Genomic DNA, 19,997 nt, shown 5'->3' with positions numbered 1-19,997 from the left:
GACATGTCCTTTTATAGTTTGAATTGAGTTCTTGCATCTTATGGCTTATACCAATTCAGAGATCAATAAATGGGAGTGAGTTTTCTTAAGCCCTCTCCAATCTCCAGAAAACAACATCAGTAAAATGATAAACAAAAGAAGAAGAAACTGGAGGAACTCTACATTAGATAGACTGAAATAGTTTCATGGTATTTGCATATGTTTATGTCCACTAAATCAATTATTCCAAATTAATGTAACACAAATCTATAGTAAAACTAAAATTACTGAGAAAATGAAATGTATTAAAAAATAAGTTCTACTAATATTTATTCAGTGCTATAATTTATTTCCTAGACACAGTTACTGGTTTTCAGAGTGTAGGTTATTGATACAAATTTAGGATGTTTAATGAGGATATTGGTTTTTTCTTGTTGATTATTTTTTTTGAGAAAACAAGGGAAAGGTAGTTATAATTGCATTTCAGAATTATCTGGCCATTCTTATGTTGCTAAAGAATGCATCAAAAATTAACAAGAGTGGTCTCTATAGTGTTCTGAGATGAATGGGGAGCTGTGGGTTTATCTAATCCATTTTCTAAGATAATCCATTTCTATGGAGAAGGTAAGAAAATAAAACAACATAACTTTTGTTTTCATATACCCTTTCAAAGGAAATGAGGCTAGTCGTCTTCAGTGGTTACAGATACTAATTTAAATGCAGTTTCACTGTCAATATCATTCAAGCCTTAATTTTGACAAATGTCTTTCTTCTGTTTATGCATATAGCCTATAATATCACGGGTAATGACATTACTTTTCGAGTTTTCTATCGTGCTGTTTCCCTCCCCCCTACCCCAAATACAATACCTGGAACTGAATATACTTTAGTAGATCAAACTTCTTGGCAAAGATTCTGAAATATTCCAGGACTTTAGAATTGTGCAGGAAGTTTGGAAAATCGTCAGGCATTGGAAAGTCACTGAAACAGGACATTTCTTTGCTGGTGTTGGTGACGACGGATTGATAGATGCTTGCTCGGCCATCGTCAACATTTTCCTAATGAAATAAAGGAGTGGTAATAAGGTATTAAAGAAATCCCTTGATTTCCTACTCACCTTCCACATCTAACCCCTGCATGATGTGAAGCTCTTTCATTGCTGTTGTTGTTTAGTCATGTTCAACTCTCTTGTGACCCCATGGACTGTAACTGGCCAGGCTCCTCTGTCTATGGGATTTCCCAGGTGAGAATACTAGAGTGGGTCGCCATTTTCTTCTTCAGGGGATCTTCCCAACCCAGGGATTGAACCTACCTCTCCTACTTGGCAGGTGGATTCTTTACCACGGAGCCAACTGGGAAGCCCCTTTCATTGCTGCAGTATGACTGAAATGTCTGGTGGATGAGGAGCTGTGTATGTGCCATTCTTATGTTGCTAAAGAATGCATCAATAATTAGCTTCCTATTACCTGTTTAGTGTCAGTCATTGTGACAACTGATGCTGAAGCTGAAACTCCCAATACTTTGGCCACCTGATGTGAAGAAATGACTCACTGGAAAAGAACCTGATGCTGGGAGAGATTGAAGGCAGGAGGAGAAGAGGATGGCAGAGGATGAGATGGTTGGATGGCATCACTGACTCAATGACATAAATTTGAGTAAACTCCGGGAGTTGGCGATGGACAGGGAGGCCTGGTGTGCTGCAGTCCATGGGGTCGCAGAGTCAGACATGACTGAGTGACTGAACTGAACTGATTGTGACAATCAGCCCCCTTCCAAAATTTCCCCTGGGGAGACTACACCGGTCTTCCACATCTTTAGGAACCAATAAACTCTGCGTCACTGGTCAGAGACTATAATGGAGAATTTCAGTTAAAATGAGTACTTTGGGGAGCAGGAAGTTTTCACATCTTAATTTGAATCCCCTCACCTTTATCTTATGCTTTATGTGAGTCAACCTTCCTCAAGTGATAATAGTAAGTAGTATTTTTTTGTTTCTGGGTGCACTGGGTTTTTGTTGTAGTGCGTGGGCTTTCTCTAGTTGTGTCGGGGGCTTAGTTGCCCTGTAGCATGTGGGATCTTAGTTCCCCCACTGGGATCGAACCTACATCCCCTGCATTGGAAGGTGGATTCTTAACCCCTAGACCACCAGGGAAGTCCCAAGTAAGTAGATTTAATGCTAATCAAGTATATTTTTTTCCTTTTGAACTTTTTATTTTGTATTGGGGTATAGCTGATTAATCATGTTGTAATAGTTTGAGGTGAACAGCGCAGGGGCTCAGTCATACATACAAAGATATCCATTCTCCCTCAAACCCCCCTCCCACCCAGGCTGCCACATACCATTGAGTTCCATGTGCTACACTATAGATCCTTGTTGGTTATTCATTTTAAATATAGCAGTGTGTACATGACCGTCCCAAACTCCCTAACTATCCTTTCCCCACCTGCCCCTGGCAACCATAAGTTCGTTCTCTAAGTCTGTGAGTCTCTTTCTGTTTTGTAAGTAAGTTCATTTGTATCATTTTTTTTTTTAGATTCCCCAATCAAACCTTAAGTTTGATTTTGAGTGTTGTTGAGTATGCTTTTATAATTCAGGAGACAGCACATGCTATGGCTGAGTTTATAATTTCCTCTACAAGAAGTGCTCTGCGTAATGATTTAATGTTAAATCATGCAAGAGCCAAGTATGGTGATTCAATGTCTGTGAAGTCAGCATGTTATCAAACAGGCTTTATAAGAAAATGTAAATAATGCCACCCAAGAACTCCTCAACAGATGCTTATGCACAGGCAGAGACTAAGTATAATCCAGCATATTATGACTCAGCACCAGGGGGGGTATAAAAATAAAAATGGAAAGATTACAAGAACTCATGAATTAATTGTAATAAATTATCTAATCTTACATAAATGGCATTAAAATCTCCTCTGCAGAATAGTAAAGAACAGTAAATATCCAACTCTAATTCCACCATTGTAATAAATCAGTTGTATACATTGCTTTCTTACCATTACTCATAGAAAATCATTACTTTCCTGCCAGATCTTTAGATCAAGCCTCCTTAGATTTCTGTAACACAGAAAGAGGCAACCTGGACTAGCAGAAGGAGCCTGGGCTTTGAGTTAGACACAGGTTTGAATTCATCTCTTTCAGGCTATGTGAGCCTGGACCAGTCAGTGCCTCTGAGCTTCGGTCCTGTCATTTGTAAACTAGGGATGTGCTAGGTGCTCAATAGTATTGTTATTGTCCGTAGTTACAGAGGAAGCTATAAGCTTCAGCAAAGTTGTCAGTGACACCTCACTGTTCACCACAGGATAAAGGTATCCAGGCAGCTGCTCTGACACCACAGCAACTGATACAAACACTCGCTATCATCTATCACATCTGAATTTTCTGATAGTTCCTTTACAAGAGGCTATACTTTATTTCAAAGAGTTAAAGATTAAACTGTGGGATCTTTCCTCTTTTATCAGCAAAGCTCTTTATATGTTTTGGGCTTCACTGTGTCCAAATTTCAGAGATTATCGGTACTAACATGACTTTCCAAGTTTAAAATGATGTTTGCTCTCAGAACACGTTTAAGACCAATAAAAAGTCCGAGTTTGTAAAGATCCTTCTCCCTCATACATTGCACTCTCTTCCTCATTCATTCATTCACTCATGCCTACCATAGGCCAAGAGTCAGATGCCTTTTTTCCCACGAGCAGATTGTTTATCTTTCCTAGTCTGTAATTGAGGTGCAGATGATAGCTTTGTTAGAGTTTTAAGTGGCTTGATAAAAACTAGTCATGTTAGGGTATACTAGCTTTCTAGGTGATTAATTTGGTGTGGTCTTATTATTAACTGTATGTATGTACAGAAGGCAAAGGAAGTTTGTATTCAAATATGAAGTGCTTTCTGTCTCATATACAAGGATATAATCTGAACTTTGGATGAATAAATCATGGTATTTTTGTTTTCAAACACTAGCTTCAAATTGCTTAATACAGTCATCCCTTAGTATTCGTAGGGGATTAGTTCCAGGACCATCTGTGGATACCCACATCCAAGGATACTCAAGTCCATTATATAAAATGGTGTAGTATATGCACAGAGCATACACAAGTTACATAAGTCAGATTCCTCCTTTTCTCCTGTAAAATGAAGTTCATCAATTGTTCCATTAGTCAGTTGTCATGAGGCTTTGATGAGATTAGATAAAATGCTTAGCACAATGCCTGACTTTAAATAAATGCTCCATTCACGTTTGCCTCTCTTGCGTTACTACTGGCCATTAGAGCCAGTCTTACTGAACCAGTCATAGTTTTGAGACAGTATTCTGTCCATTTTATTAAATGGACTGTTACAGTAGAGCTAACATATTAGTTTTTACAAGTGCTTTAAATTGGCTTTAACATGTGGTTGGCTCCTCTGTCAGGTCATTTTAAGGGAATTTTGAGTGATGAGAACTGATGTTCTCATCAGGGGTTCTGATGTCTGAGCCCCTATAGTAGTTCCAGAGCCAGGGCAAGACTCTCCTTTGGGGGTTTTACTTGTGTAATTTGACACAACTGATGATGACATCAAAATTCTTTTACTGAACATCAAGTAATGATCTTTATACTTAGGTTGATTGGTAGACAACTATTAAAAAATGCTTTCTGTCCATGTGCGCTTCTTCCTATACTGGCTGAAGTAGATGGCTATACGTTTAGATAAATCTGGGTAAAATTGAGTTTTCCTGGGGTTATAAAGGGAAGATGATTCTTATTAATAAATAAGTAAATAAATAAATGTCTATCAACTATATCTCCTGTTTAGGCCCTGAGCTTGGAGTTAGGGGTAAAGTGTAACCAGGACACACAGTTTTCTATCTTCATGGAGCTTATTATCACATTGAATTAAAATCAGTTTGGGCTTTGGGGATGGAAAGTCGAGAAATAAGATGAGAGGCTTTGTTCTCACTAAGGCAAGGACAGGAGACATGACTTTCAAAACAGATAAATTTAACTCATATATTTACTTAAAATACAAGTACTGCCTAAAAATGAGCTAAGCACAAATACAGATTAATAGCCTGAATTTCCTAACAAATAGAATTAGTGACAATTTACTTGTTTAAGGTAACTGATCATATGGTAAGCATTTTTCTTAATATAAATTTTTTGCAAGTCAGAAGATTATGTAGCAAAACCAAGTTAGTTCAGACAACACTTATTTAGAATTTATGATCTTAAAAAAAAAAGAATTTATGATCTTTTATTATAGGCTGGATTGAAGTTTATCTTTTATTCCTTAGAGATGAAAAGGATATAAAAACTAAATTAAGATTAAGAAAGATTATAAAGCTAATATTTAATCTACTAGAAGGAGCAAGCTTGCAAAGCAAAAATAGATTCACTTATTAAAAATGTAAATACAAAATCTTGTAAATTGTTTTTTGTTATGAAATGTAATTATATTGACTTCTAGCAATCCGTAGTTTATTCTCATCGCTAGTTATTCTAAGCAGTTTGGAAATAAAATTTATTTTTTTGAAAATATCCTAACATTCCCTATTTTCAGTCTTTTAGAAGTGGATTTTATCTGCTCTTGTAATATACTTGTAATAAGTATAATTGAAACTTTAAATTATTACCATTAAGAATATTTTTATTTTAATTATTTTAACATTTTATTTTAATTATTTTAGAATCTTATTTTTATTTTAAAAATTTTAATTTTTTATTGGCTTATAGTTGATTTACAATGTTGTTACTTTCTGCAGTACAGCAAAGTGAATCAGTTATACTTACATATCCACTCTTTTTTAGAGTCTTTTCTCATGTGGGTCCTTGTCCTACAGATAGAGGCAAAACTGTCTTTCTCAAATGCTAATCTATGGACTGATTCCAGTAGAAGAATTCAGGGGATCGTTGAAAAGTATTAAAAGGGTGAATAGGTCTGGTTTGGGCCCAGACATCTGTATTTTAGAAGTGCTCCCCAGACATCTGTATTTTAGAAGTGCTCCCCAGCTGACTCTTATGCACAATGAACACTGGGAGACACACCCTTTATTAGCGTGTCATTGCATTCTGCCCTCTCTCCTTTGGGCCTCTCTCCTTTCTGCCCTTGATCACTGAAAGAGCCCCCTGGTTAAACTCGTTGACTCAGATACTGCCCACTGTCTTGACTGATTTCAGGGTAAATGGTACACTCATGGGCATGGGACACAAGGTGCTCATGGTGAGACCCTGGCTCTTCTCTCCAGCCTCATCAGTTATTGCTCAGCCACCTGCATCCTTCTTTCCAGCCACATTACGTGACTTTCTATTCTCTAAGTATATCAAGTTTCACAAACCTCCACACCTTTGCATATGCCATTTGCTTAGCCTAGATGGATTTTCACATATCTGATCTCTGCTTATTGTCAAGACAAATAAAAGTATCATACCCTTCTGCTGAGTGAGAGTCTGTGCTTTCCATAACACTCAGTGTTTCAGCTCTTATAAATCTGCACTCTGAATTTTCTTTAGTTCCCGCCACACCCCCCTTCCGAAAACTGAGCCCTTTGATGGCAGGGACTGTACACTTGTGTCTTTTTAGTACCTAGTATATGCCTGGTACATATTATGCAACCAGGTAATATGTTTGTTGAATGAGTGAAAGAAGTCATGTTAACCAGAGCATTTTTCCCTCATTGTAAATAGGGCTTAATGATACTAAGATACTGCTAAATGATACATTAAAATAGTAGTGTAATGGGAACAAGTAAATGGTTTTGCTGATAGTATGCTATAAATTTTGTTTTGTTTCATGCATGCAAATGTTATGATTTTGCTAATATTATGTTACAAACTTTATTCTATACATTTGAACTGTGGTGTTGGAGAAGACTCTTGAGAGTCCCTTGGACTGCAAGGAGATCCAACCAGTCCATCCTAAAGGAGATCAGTCCTGGGTGTTCACTGGAAGGACCGATGCTGAAGCTGAAACTCCAGTACTTTGGCGACCTCACCTGAAGAGTTGACTCATTGAAAAAGACCCTGATGCTGGGAGGGACTGGGGGCAGGAGGAGAAGGGGACAACAGAGGATGAGATGGCTGGATGGCATCACCAACTCGATGGGCATGAGTTTGAGTAAACTCTGGGAGTTGGTGATGGACAGGGAGGCCTGGCGTGTTACAATTCATGGGGTCGCAAAGAGTCAGACACGACTGAGCAACTGAACTGAACTGAACTGATACATGTAAACATTACTTCTTTAAAAAAAAAATTATGGAAAACTAATCAAAATTAGGGCTTTCCTCTGTAGCTCAGTTGGTAAAGAATCTACCTGCAGTGCAGGAGACCCAGGTTCGATTCCTGGGTCGGGAAGATCCCTTGGAGAAGGAAATGGCAACCCACTCCAATGTTCTTGCCTGGAGAATCCCACAGACAGAGGAGCCTGGCAGGCTACAGTCCATGACGTCACAGGAGTCAGACACGACTGAGCGACTAAACCACCAATCAAAATATATCTTAAACAGCTGGTAAAGAGGCTTAAGAATCATAGTACTTCATATTTGCTTTCCTGGAGAGTTACAAATATCTAACATGTTAAATTTGGTTCTATTAAATGGACAACAGTGTACAAAAACATATATTGGATAATGCTGTGATACATTTATCACAGAGAACTTCCGAAAGTAAAACAAGGGTAAGGCGGTTATCTTTTCAGGGAAGGAAATGGCTCTTTGTTCTAAGCTAGTTCTGTCTAATGTTAAAATGAACATAATGTGCTGTTAAAAAAAAAAAAAACATGCCAATTGAAACAGAAGAGAGGCTGTGAGGCATAGAATAAAGAAAGTACATGTTTTGGTCAGTGTGAAAATAGCACCATATGGGAAATTCCATTTGGTGATTTCCCAGGTGTCTACTTCACAGTCTCATCTATTATCAACATTTAAATCAGTAAATTTGATGGAGACAAATACAGATGATCAAATTTGTATATACCCGAAGTATGGAGGCATAGAAACTAGACACAGGATTGAAGCTTCAAATAAACACTTAAGAAAGTGAGGTATCGGTGATTGACAATATGATATTGCTTTCAGGTGTACAGAGAGTGATTCAGTGTTTTTATAGACTGTACTCCATTAGAACTTATTACAAAATAATGGCTATATTTCCCTGTGCTGTACAATATATCCTTGTTGCTTAGCTTATTTATTTTATACACGGTAGCTCTTAGTCCCATACTCCTAACTTGCCCCTCCTCTCTTGCCTCTCCCCGCTGGTAACCATTAGTTTGTTCTCTGTATCTGTGTCTGTTTCTGTTTTGTTATATACATTCCTTTGTCTTATTTTTCAGGTTACACACACTCTGACTTGTTTCACTAAGTATAATACTATCTAGTCCATCCAGGTTGTTGCAAGTGCCAGAATTTCATTATTTTCTATGGCTGAGTAGTATTCCATTATGTATACTGCCATATCTTTATCCATTCATCTGTTGATGGACATTTCATTTGCTTCCATATTTTGGCAGTTATAAACATTGGGGTGCATGTATCTTTTTGAATTTGTGCTTTTGGATATATACCCAGCAGTGAAATTGCTGCTTTGCATAGTAATTCTATTTTTAATTTTTTGAGGAAATTCCATACTGTTTTCCACAGTGACTGTACTAATACACATTCCGGCCAACAGTATACAAGGGTTAGCTTTGTTCTACATTCTTGCCAACATTTCTTATTTGTGGTCTTTTTGATAATAGCCACCCTGGTATGAGGTAATATCTCATTATGGTTTTAATTTGCATTTCTCTGATTAGCAGCGTTAAACATCTTTTCATATGCCTGTAGGCCATCTGTGTGTCTTCTTTAGAGAAATATTTATTCAAGTCTTATGCCCATTTTTAAATTGTGTTGCTTCTTTTTTTGATACTGAGTTGTGTGAGCTGTTTATATATTTTGAATATTAACCCCTTATCAGCCATATCATTTGCAATTATTTTCTCCCATTCAGTAGATCATCTTTTCATTTTGTGCAAAAGCCTTGAAGTTTTATTAGGTCTCATTTGTTTATTTTTGCTTTTGTTTTCTTTGCCTTAGACAAATAAAAAAATATGCTATAATTTATATCAAAGAGTGTTCTGCCTATGTTCTTTTTTGGGAGTTTTATGGTTTCAGGTCTTATATTTAGGTCTTTAATCCATTTTGAGTTTAATTTTTTATATGGTGTGAGTAAATATTCTAATATTATTCAACATAGAAAACTTAACAGAAGATTGAAACTTCATATAAACACTCTTTGACTAAGAATAAAACCAACTAAATAATGTCTAACATGCACAAATGTGAAATCCTGTAATTAAGATTAAAAAATTGAAGTGAATAAAAAAAAAGATTAAAAAATTAGTTTTTACAAAGATAGGATAATAGTGACCCAAGTCATCAATAATTCAGATGAAAAACACACAGGGGTTTTAATTGATCCCAAGTTTAGTATTCATCTTTAGAATTATGTGAGATGAAGCATGAGGGTAAGCATATATAATATTGTGGCTGGTTCTAAGACATCTTATTATGTCACCTTATTATCATCTACCACTTATTAGTTACTATAGGCAAATCACTTACTTTGGCTTTCTCACTTTTAAGTTAGAATTAATAAAAACTAATGTATTGGGAGTATAGAAAGAGATAATTCATATGCAAATAATTATATAAATGATAGCATTAGCTTTGCAAATACTGAAAAAGCTGCTGCTGCTGCTGCTGCTAAGTCACTTCAGTCGTGTCCGACTCCATGCGACCCCATAGACAGCAGCCCACCAGGCTCCCCCATCCCTGGGATTCTCCAGGCAAGAACGCTGGAGTGGGTTGCCATTTCCTTCTCCAATGCATGAAAGTGAAAAGTGAAAGCGAAGTCACTTAGTCGCGTCTGACTCCTAGCAAGCCCATGGACTGCAGCCTACCAGGCTCCTCCGTCCATGAGATTTTCTAGGCAAGAGTACTGGAGTGGGGTGCCATTGCCTTCTCCACTGAAAAAGCTAGTGCACATTAAACCTTTAGTAGAGAGGTGCAGCATTCAAACCTAGTGAGCACAAGCTATAGTGGGAAAGTGTAAACTGAATTGACCATAAATTTTTTGAGGGGAGTGATTTTTATGTGATTGATTCAGACTTTCATTTTTATTATTTTCCCACTACCTATATTCCCTTGGGCAAGTTATTTATCCTAAACTCTTCATATGTTAAGTGAGGATAATTGTGTGTAACTATAGAAGTTAAAGAGTAACATATTTTAACATTGATTCTGATTGGTAGAGTTGTGGAGAGGCAAATTTTGCTGGAAGTGGGTGTGGAGGCTCCAGCAGCATTTTCAGCAGCTCCTTCCTTGAAACTACTGTCTCCTGGAAATCCAGACCCTCACGTGATCCCATTGGAGGCCTGTGAAATTTTGCTTATTGTATGTTTCACTCTTCAGTGAAGACTGTTTTCTTTGGGTAGAGAAATTGTTTATATTTATCTCTTGAGTATAGTTTTAAGGGAGGTTTGAAATGTGATATTGTTGCAAGTGCCAGGGAGCTATATACTTAAACATTTTATATCTAATAAGGCTTGGACTATAAAGCTGAGTGCCGAAGAATTGATGCTTTTGAACTGTGGTGTTGGAGAAGACTCTTGAGAGTCCCTTGGACAGCAAGGAGATCCAGTCAGTCCATCCTAAAGGAAATCGGTCCTGAATATTCATTGGAAGGACTGATGCTGAAGCCGAAACTCCAGTACTTTGGCCACCTGATGCGAAGAACTGACTTGTTTGAAAAGACCCTAATGCTGGAAGAGATTGAAGGCGGAGGAGAAGGGGACAACAGAAGATGAGATGGTTGGATGGCATCACCGACTCGATGGACATGAGTTTGAGTAAACTCCGGGAGTTGGTGATGGACAGGGAAGCTTGGCATACTGCAGTCCATGGGGTTGGCAAAGAGTTGGATACAACTGAGTGACTGAACTGAACTGAATTAATTCAAATTTTAACCTAACTCTTCTATCCCACAGGATGATATCTCTAATTCTGAAATTTTAGACATCAGGAATGTGATAGCAGGAGAAATATTTTGGGGCAGAAGGCATCTTCCTGGAATTAATCAAATCATATATATATATATATATATATATATATATATATATATATATATATTAATTGAAGCATAATTGGCATACAAAATTGTATTAATTTCAGATGTAGGACATAATGGTTGACATTTGTATGCATTGTGAAATGTTCACCACGGTAAGTCTTATTTCTCATTTGTCATGATAAAAAGTTATGAAGTTTTTTTTCTTGAGATGAGAACTTTTAAGATTTACTTTCTTAGCAATCTTTATTTATTTTTGGCCACATCTCATGGCATGTGAGATCTTAGTTCTCCCACCAGGGATTGAACCCATGCCACGTACCAGGGAAGTCCTCTTAGTAACTTTTAAACTTGTAATACAATATTTTGAACTATAGCTCCAAACTATATATGCATGACATTAATATGCATGACATTTAGTCATCCCATCTTCAGAAGTTTCCTGTGTAAAAGCACAGTTAACTTGATGGGGTGGGCTGAGGGGGATAGGAGGAAGAGACCAGAGATCACCAGCAGCTAGCATTCCATGTGTAATTCCAAAGAGTTTCTGGAAAATTTAGCATTGGATCCCCTTGCTATAGATATCAAAAATCACTGGTGGGGTTGGAATTGTTAAATATAATATCTTCGTCAAACTACAAAGAAGCTAACAAAATTTAACAGGGCTCTGCAGGACTAACACTGTCTTTAAACAGTTCCATGAACGTGGGCCCATGGTCCATCTTGCTTATCTTCTTCTTCCCTTGCCATGATTACTCCCTCCTCTTGGGCTCTGGGCCTCTTCTTCTTGCCTTTGCTTAAGGAATTCCTCACAAAGTTTTCTAGTTATTGTTTATGTATATGTTCAATCACTCTCTCTTTATTGAGTCCTTCCCATCCACACTTAAAATATTGAAGACTCAAAATTTCAAAACAATCCCCCCCTTTCAACTTATATTGAAGGAGGAAACAGAACAGGCTCCATCTTGAAAGCAGGACTCCATCTTGGGCCGGACTGTGGACTCTGAGCTCTGTGCCCAGTATCTATGGAAACGACATACCAGCTGGAAAACCAGACCCCCAGATGGAAGAGCCCCAGGGCTCATACCTAGACTCTCCATGCCTAAAAGAATACCCTAATTATCTGTGAAACTGAATAGAATCATAAATTCTATTATGCTTATTGGGGTATGACCACAGGCCTATTGATAATTGTCTACTGTTAACTACCTAGGCTTAAGGCATATGGATGATGGGTTAACTTTGTATCTTTCTTTTCCTTTGTTCAGACTAGTTTCAGGGAATTTGGGGAGGTGGGTTTGGGCACATATACTTAGGGTATATAAGGTTTTCACAAAAACTGGTCAGGGTCCTTGGCTAAGAGAAGACTCTGCCTCGGGCCCACCAGTGTAATAAACTGCACTCCACTATTGTGTTGTCCTTCTGAGTGAATTTGTTTCCTGGAATGTGTGGCTACAACAATATCCTCTTACAACCATGTCTCTCTCTGTCTCATTTCAATCTTCATGAAGGGGTCATCACACACTGACAGCCTCTGTTTTCTCCTGGACTCCTCAACTCCTTGTCTAATCTTGGTCTTTGCCACCCAAAAACAAAACAAAAAGACCTATATTAAAGACACTAATGAACTTGTTCAAAGCTAATCTCCATTTCTTCTTCAAGTCTCTTTCTTTGCCATAACATTCTCTAAGAAGCTTTCCATAACCCTATAGATCTTCACAAGGTAGCTGTTGTACCTGCTGCCCCAACCTAGTACCCTGTACTTTGGGCACAGAATTGATTACACTGCATTGCAAAGATCTGTTTACAGTTTCTGTTCCCCACTAGATTCTAAGGAGGGTTGGGGCCTTGTCTATCTTGTTCCCTGTGTGTCCTGGGAGAGGGACATCACAAATACTTGAATGAATGAAAATGAATATTACCATTGCGTTTTTGGAAAAAAAAATATGTGTATGACTAAAAGAAATTACATCAAAATTTAAATAGTGGTAATTTATTTAGTGCTCATGAGTATTGATATTATATTTAATTTATATTTTTCCTTTTCTTTTTTTTGGCCATGCCTCATGGCATATGGGATCTTAGTTTCCCAACCAGGGAATGAAACCATGCCCCTTGCAGTGGAAGTGTGAAGTCTGAATCACTGGACTGCCAGGGAAGTCCTGTATTTTTCTTTTAACGAATATTATTTTTTATTTTTACTTTTTTTTTATTGGAGTATAGTTGCTTTACAATGTTGTGTCAGTTTCTGCTGCACAACAAACCGAATCAGTCATATATACACTCACACCCATTCTTCTCTTGATTTCCTTCCCATTTAGGTCATTACAGAACATTGAGTAGAGTTCTCTGTGCTATACAGTAGCAATATTATTTTCTAAAATTAGTTTATATCACTGTATAATAGGAGAAGGAAACCAAGCCAACCATAGGGTCAAATAGCAGAAGGTACACAAACCAGACCGAATATTTTTTTCCATACTGACATTTGGTGGCTTGATGAGGCCCACAGTACACCAGAAAAAAATTTTTTTTTCCCCTAGTACACTATGGGCTTCCCTGGTGGCAAAGAATCTGCCTGCAATGTGGGAGAACTGAGTTCGGTCCCTGGGTTGGAAAGATCCCCTGGAGGAGGGCATGGCAACCCACTCCAGTATTCTTGACTGGAGAATCCCCATGGACAGAGGAGCCTGGCCGGCTACAGTCCATAGGGTCACAAAGAGTCGCACATGACTGAGTGACTAAGCACAGCACAGTACACTATAATCCTAGAGGTGTGGTCATTTACATACATTTGCTTATTCTGTTTTCTTCATCATCCATCCAAGACTGGCAAATGCCACTTCCTCCATGCAGTCTTCCCTCATTCATACCAGTGTGAAGTACCTCCCCAGCCCTGAGCTCCTGCTAAATGCTGCTCTTCTCTTCCCCCTGAAGCATTTACTATTTGGGCCTCCATCTTTTGACACCTTATACCCTACCAGGGGCAGATCCCTTTATTCCCACTGAAGACCCTGATATTCCCAGTAACCAGGACCAATTCTGGCCAGAGGCATGTGTGAGAGGGTAGCAGGCAGGAAGGCTAGGGGTCTCCAAATGGAGGAAATAGGCTGTAAATGTCAGACGTCTTTTATCTCTCTCTTAAGCGGCAGGAGGAAACAAACTACATGTGACAGATTTTTTCCCTTTCTCTATACAAAATTGAAAGGAGATTTCCTTTAAAATTCTGTGTTGCCATGACAACACCTGGTTCCACCTGAACTTAACTTTTTTCAAACCTTGAGCTAACCAATGCAGTTTTTCTTACGGAAATATTTTTCTTAAGTTATGTTAATGAACTATATTTACCCTAGACTCTGTCTTTCTTCAAGTCAGTTTGCCTAAGGCTCAGAACCTACGTGAACAAGCCAGTATGTTTTATTCATGCAAATGTTCTCTTAAGCTATGTTAATGAGACTATGTATTTGCCTGGAAACCTGCCTTTCTTCAAGATTCACGCCAATCATTTTATGGCCTGGGACAACTCACCTTGTGCCAATGTTATCTCAAAATGCATGTTGTGGGTGAGGGGCCTGGTGCCAGTCTCTGAGTTTTGAGACATTTCCTTTCTCTAACTAGCAACGTGCTAGTAGCTATATAACTTCCTGCTAACGACTAGCAGGGGGACACGCTTTCTTCCCCCTTCTGATGTCTATGTCAGAAGCTTTCTCTCTTTCTTTTATACTTTAATAAAACTTTATCACACAAAAGCTCTGAGCAATCAAGCCTCGTCGCTGGCCACGGATTGAATTCCTCTCCTCTGAAGGCCAGGAATCTCAGCGTCTTTCACGGCTCAGCAACAACCTTTCATATGGCATTTAGCCATTTCCAGCCCTACTTCCTGATGCTCAAGTCACCTACTGGCTGGCGGAACCTCGAGCATATGCCCTAGGCTGCACATTCCACTCTTAAGAAGAGAAATAGTGCCTGGGTTCTTCTTCTTCTGATAATGTAAAAACCACCCCCTAGACCTAACAAGGTCTGGATTCTAGCCTTTTCCCTTGCCAATTCTCTTCCAAAAGACATGAACAATGCCTTGGGGCTGGGGCTCCACCCCCTGATGCCAACTTCTGTCCTTCTTAAGGTGCCATCTGCTTCACATTCACCAATGAGATTCAGCTTACCTAACGTGACACTCTGCTACTTTGTCTTAGAATGTTCATGGTCCAGAAATCATCGTAACTTCCAATCCTATGTTTGTGTATCAGACTTAACTCTTTCTTCCTCTTTCCTCCAAATTCTCTTGTCCCTACCCTGCCAGTTCTCCAAGTGCATCACCTATCAGGCTGCATCCTGCATGGGGTCAGCAGGACACCATACACAAAGTTGTGATGCTGCAATGAGCTGCTCCCTTAATGATCACCATGTGTGGGTGCTCAGTCATGTCCATCTCTTTTGAGACCCCATGGACTCCACTGTCCACCAGGCTCCAGCCCATCAGGCTCCTCTGTCCATGGGATTTCCCAGGCAGATACTGGCATGGGTTGCCATTTCCTTCTCTGGGGGATCTTCCCTGACCCAGGGATCGAACCCTCATCTCTTTCTTTGGTAAGCGGATTCTTTACTACTGAGCAACCAGGGAAGCACTTTATGATCGATCACCAGATAGACTACAGCCACCGTGCGTGGGCAGGGACAAGGCAAATGGCCAGATTATGGTTGGTGGAGGTGGGAGGGTATGAACTACGCACAGTAAACTTCCACAGTCCGCCGATGTCACTACTTCTTTCAAAGCAGATGGGCTCCAGGTCTTCATCTAAGCAGCATTTGATGGAGGACAGGCCACTCACACCAGCTCCGATCACTGCAACTCGCTTGGCCATGCTGTGTTCTGTATGATACAGATTAAGCAGAGCTTCTTTATATGACAAGGAGCCCTTGTCACAGAATTCAACTTTCACAATGATATAGATACCCTCCTTTTGTCTCTGAGCTGAGGCAGAATCATATTTTGGCTAAATATGAAGGCTCTGAAATCAGACTGTTTCAGTTTAGATGCTGGATTCATTTATTTACAGTATGATCTTGGGCTAGTTGTTTATTCTTTCTGTGCCTCAGTTTTCTCATCAGTATAATGAGAGTGGAAATAATAATGCCTATCTAAAATAGGCATTGTCCTGAAATTAAATGACTGAGATATGTTGGAAAGGTTGTAGAAGTGTGTCTGCTACATAGTAAGTACTCAGTTAAATTTTGCTCTTATTACTATCTAGTTTAGCCAAGACCTAGCACCAAATATTTAATTAGCATTCACTTCCCACTTCTCTAACGACTCCTTCCTTTCCTCTCTTCTTTCTGGAAAAGGCAGCTCACACAGATAAAATTTATCAACATTTGGGAACACACAGATAGACACACCTGGTGCTTCCTTTGGATTGAGGAGTAAAAGGTCTTCATCCCCTTAAGATTTTATATTCCCTCAGTATTAAAAACACTTTGCTATCACCTAACCCTTCTAAAATCCTAGGAACTGCAACCAGCAAAAATGTTCATTTTTATTCAAAGCATCTAAAGTCCTAAAGAGTAGCTAGTCATGGGTCATGTCCAGTAGCAAAAAAGATACTACATGAATTGAGGGGAAGTTCTTAACTTTGAACAATGAAAGCTTAACTGACCGTAATACAGAACTAAGTCCCCAAGGAAATCCATATGGCATATTCTAGAGACCAAGATGAGATCACATGGAAATGGGGATGTTACCCTTGTCAGGAAAGATTGGAGGAAGCATGAAGGTGTTATGACAGTTTATATCAGGTTTTAAAATTGTAGTTTTGGGCTTATGCAGGTATCAACATACTGTTTTTTTTTTTTTTTTTTTTTATCAGATGGGTTAATACTAAGTTAATTCCAGCGAATCAGGTTTGTCACATGGAGGGCTTTGAAGTGTCAGGTGGACTCAGGTGTAACTGCTGAGTTTTTGAACATGACTTAAAGCCAGTCTGCTAGTAAGACGCTGAGTCGAGAGAGACTCTAGATATCTGAGTATGAGTCTGGATGTGCACATCTCACTGGGGTGAGAGTCTGAAGTGTCCCGAGATTCCTGCTACTGAGCCTCTTCCCTCATTTGAGCTCAGGTTTGCTGCCATGCTTTCTGGGTGGGTTTGCGGTGGGGGGTTTATCCTCAGGGTTTTGCAGTTTCTCTCTAGCCAAATCAGAGCCCCCAGGCACAAGAAGAGTGTCAGTAAAGGAGATGGTTGGGGGAAATGGGCTCTGGATTGGTTGGTTTGGATTCAAAAAGTCACCCTCCCAGGAGGGAAGTTTACTACCTCAAGGAGCTGGCTAAGCCAGGGAGCAGCAGTCCCTAAGGCATCAGCAAAGCCTTAACTGTCAAAGCATCAAAATATAGAAAATAAAGAGGTATGGTTAATACAAGTGAGAAAGGGGAAAGCGCTGGGAAGAAAATAAAAAATAAAAGGACCCCTAGGCACAAAGACAAAGGGAGTTAGTGACTTTACAGAGGGCAGAAGAAGACTTCTGAGCCCTTGGACCTCTCAGACTTACCTGGTTCCAGAGGGACTTGCAGGAAGGATCAGAGGGCTTTTCCAGGCTTGCCTGTTTCAAAATCTTACTTGCCGTCCTTCCCTTTGCAAGGTTGAGAACTTCCTGCCTGGCTTCATTATTTACAACAAAATTTACACTCTTCCCTCCCTGAGACTTTTGGTTTATTTAGGAGTCTCTTTTTGATTTTGGAAGAGTTGGGTAGTCTGCAGTAAGAATGGACCCTGGAGGCAGCAAAACTGGGTTTGAACTCTGTCTCTGCAACTGATGGGCCATGTGCCCCCCAAACAACCCACTTACACACTTCAAGATGTACTGTTTGCAAATAAGAAACACAGTCACATGGAAGGATTGTTTGAGTCTGAAACTGTGATAATAATTACACAAAACTGCCTAGCACCAAATATTTACTCAGAATTCATTTCCCACCTCCCTAACTATTCCCTCCTTTCCTCTCTTCTTTCTGGAGAAGACATCTCACACAGATAAAATTCATCAGCAAGTTTGGAAACACATAGGCAAACACACCCATGGCTTCCTTTGGTCTAGATAGCTAGTAAAAGGTCTAGATAGCTTTTAATCAGAAACAAATGGCCTCCCCCGATAAGAACACATACATTTCCAGGGCACGAGGGAGAAGTCTGGAATTGGCAGATCTCACTGTGCTCTGTTTTTGCAATAATAATAAGAAAGAAATAGTTGTTAAGTGATCTGGTTAAAATGCAAAATGTGCTGCAGTGAATAGACTGGTAGCAAATTAATTCACTCCACACGTGTACTCTATGTAACTCTAAGGGCAGATACTGAGCCAAGTTTTGGGGCCCCCAGAATGATTAAGAATCAGTGAGTAAAAAACAGTAATAAATACAGACCCAGTGACTATCCACAAGAAGATGCCACTATATAGACAGAGGCTGACACGCATGATATCAGGCAATATGTCTTGTAATAGCAGCATGCTCTGGGTACAAATGCTTGAAGACACTCTTGGGCTGCTTAGCTATGCCTGGAGACCTAGCTAGAGATACATACTGGGCTGTGTTTTTCCTGAGCAAAAACACCCAAGTGCCAAATAATTGATGCCCCAAATAGATGTAAATTGAAAGGCAGGGGAGACTACTGCAGGCCTGATGGGTCAGGAGGACAGGTGTGCTAAGCTCTTTGCAAACTGTAAGAATGTGCTATAAACGTAAGGTCCATTGCTGATATTTCGTTGCTGATATTTCGTTCCTTAATAGAAAAAGCCCTAATCTACTGAGTTGGAATTTTGAACAACAAGAAGACCCTATCCCATATCTGACACACCATAAAATGTAGCAGTCATTTTTGAGACATGGAGAGACTTGGATGATTAGCAAATCATACAGTTGATTATGATTTATATGAGTTTGGACTTCAATCTGTTTATATTTCTTATTATATCACTCTAACAGTGTTCTTCCTTTGCTACCGTATTTCCAAATGTGACACTTGTGGAATATTTTGTGTTTCTCAATGACAGGCAATTCCATCTCATCCAAAAGATGAAATCAGAAAGGAGCCTGGAATCACAGACAGCCCCACAGTTCTGTTATTCTCACCACATCTTCCTTCCGGGTGGCTTCTCCCTTTCATAACTTTGTTTCTTTAAGAAGTTCCTTTGCTTCCTGGTTTTCGCCCTAATTCTGCTGCCTTAACCCTAATCAAGAGACTCTCCAAAGACAGGATCACGCTTATCTCTAAGGAGTGCACTCACTTACCAAGGGGAATATTTACCCTCTGTGAAAGCAGCTTCTGGAAACATTTCCCCATTAAAAGAAAAAAAATCCAGGAAACTTACCTTGCTGGCACAGAGCAGGTACTTTTACAAATTATTTCTCAAAGCCAATAGCCAATGACAGTGTTTGTCTTTAAAACAAAACAAAACAAAATTCCAAACGCAAACTCTTTGCTCTAAAAGAAAATAAAAAATAAAGGAATGCTGACTTTAATCAAAGTGCTCTTGGTTTAAAACAAAAACCTGCCGTTTTTCCTGTCATGCTGATGACAGCTGAAAATATACTCGCTGAGGGAAAAGAAAGTTGTGTAGGGCACCAGTTGAAACTTCCGTGATCTCGAGGGAGGGCTCAATGACGAATTAGAAGAGAGTTGTCGGATTGGAAAGCCACAAGCGACTTCTGCCCCTTTCCCCCACCCTCCTAAACGTCCCAGTTCCGACGGAGCTCTAAACTTAAAGGGGAGCACGTGGTGAGCGACTGCTCTTCTCACGGTAGCCTTTAGAGGGCGCCAAATCAGCCCAAACCACAATCGCCAGTGAATCGGGCGTTCTGCTTAACTAAATTCTGACTCTTGAATTAGTCTCTTGAACTATTATAGGAGCTGTCCATAGGAGAAGGCCAATTATGTGACTATTG

At 39.4% G+C, this 19,997-nt stretch overlaps 1 protein-coding gene across 4 annotated transcripts in view; it reads right to left on the bottom strand.

The window, feature by feature from the left end:
- Positions 1–19,761, bottom strand: part of LOC122707969 (dimethylaniline monooxygenase [N-oxide-forming] 2-like) — a 34,600-nt gene extending 14,839 nt beyond the window's left edge. Inside the window, exons 1-3 of one of the 4 annotated variants that reach the window (XM_043924001.1) lie at positions 19,424–19,761; positions 15,798–15,937; positions 849–1,037 (exon numbers count right to left, since the gene is read on the bottom strand). In XM_043924001.1, the coding sequence (XP_043779936.1) occupies positions 849–1,037; positions 15,798–15,929 (321 nt within the window). In that variant the 5' untranslated portion in view covers positions 15,930–15,937; positions 19,424–19,761. Of the gene's footprint in view, positions 1–848; positions 1,038–1,445; positions 1,479–15,797; positions 15,938–17,607; positions 19,141–19,423 lie in introns of those variants that run through there. The other 3 variants (XM_043924002.1, XM_043924004.1, XM_043924003.1) reach the window with 3 other exon arrangements.
- Between the last annotated feature and the right edge of the window lie 236 nt (positions 19,762–19,997).

This window comes from Cervus elaphus, chromosome 14, assembly GCF_910594005.1.
Source record: "Cervus elaphus chromosome 14, mCerEla1.1, whole genome shotgun sequence".
In the NCBI taxonomy this organism is placed as follows: Eukaryota; Metazoa; Chordata; class Mammalia; order Artiodactyla; family Cervidae; genus Cervus; species Cervus elaphus.
This window is presented reverse-complemented; position numbering and strand designations above follow the sequence as displayed.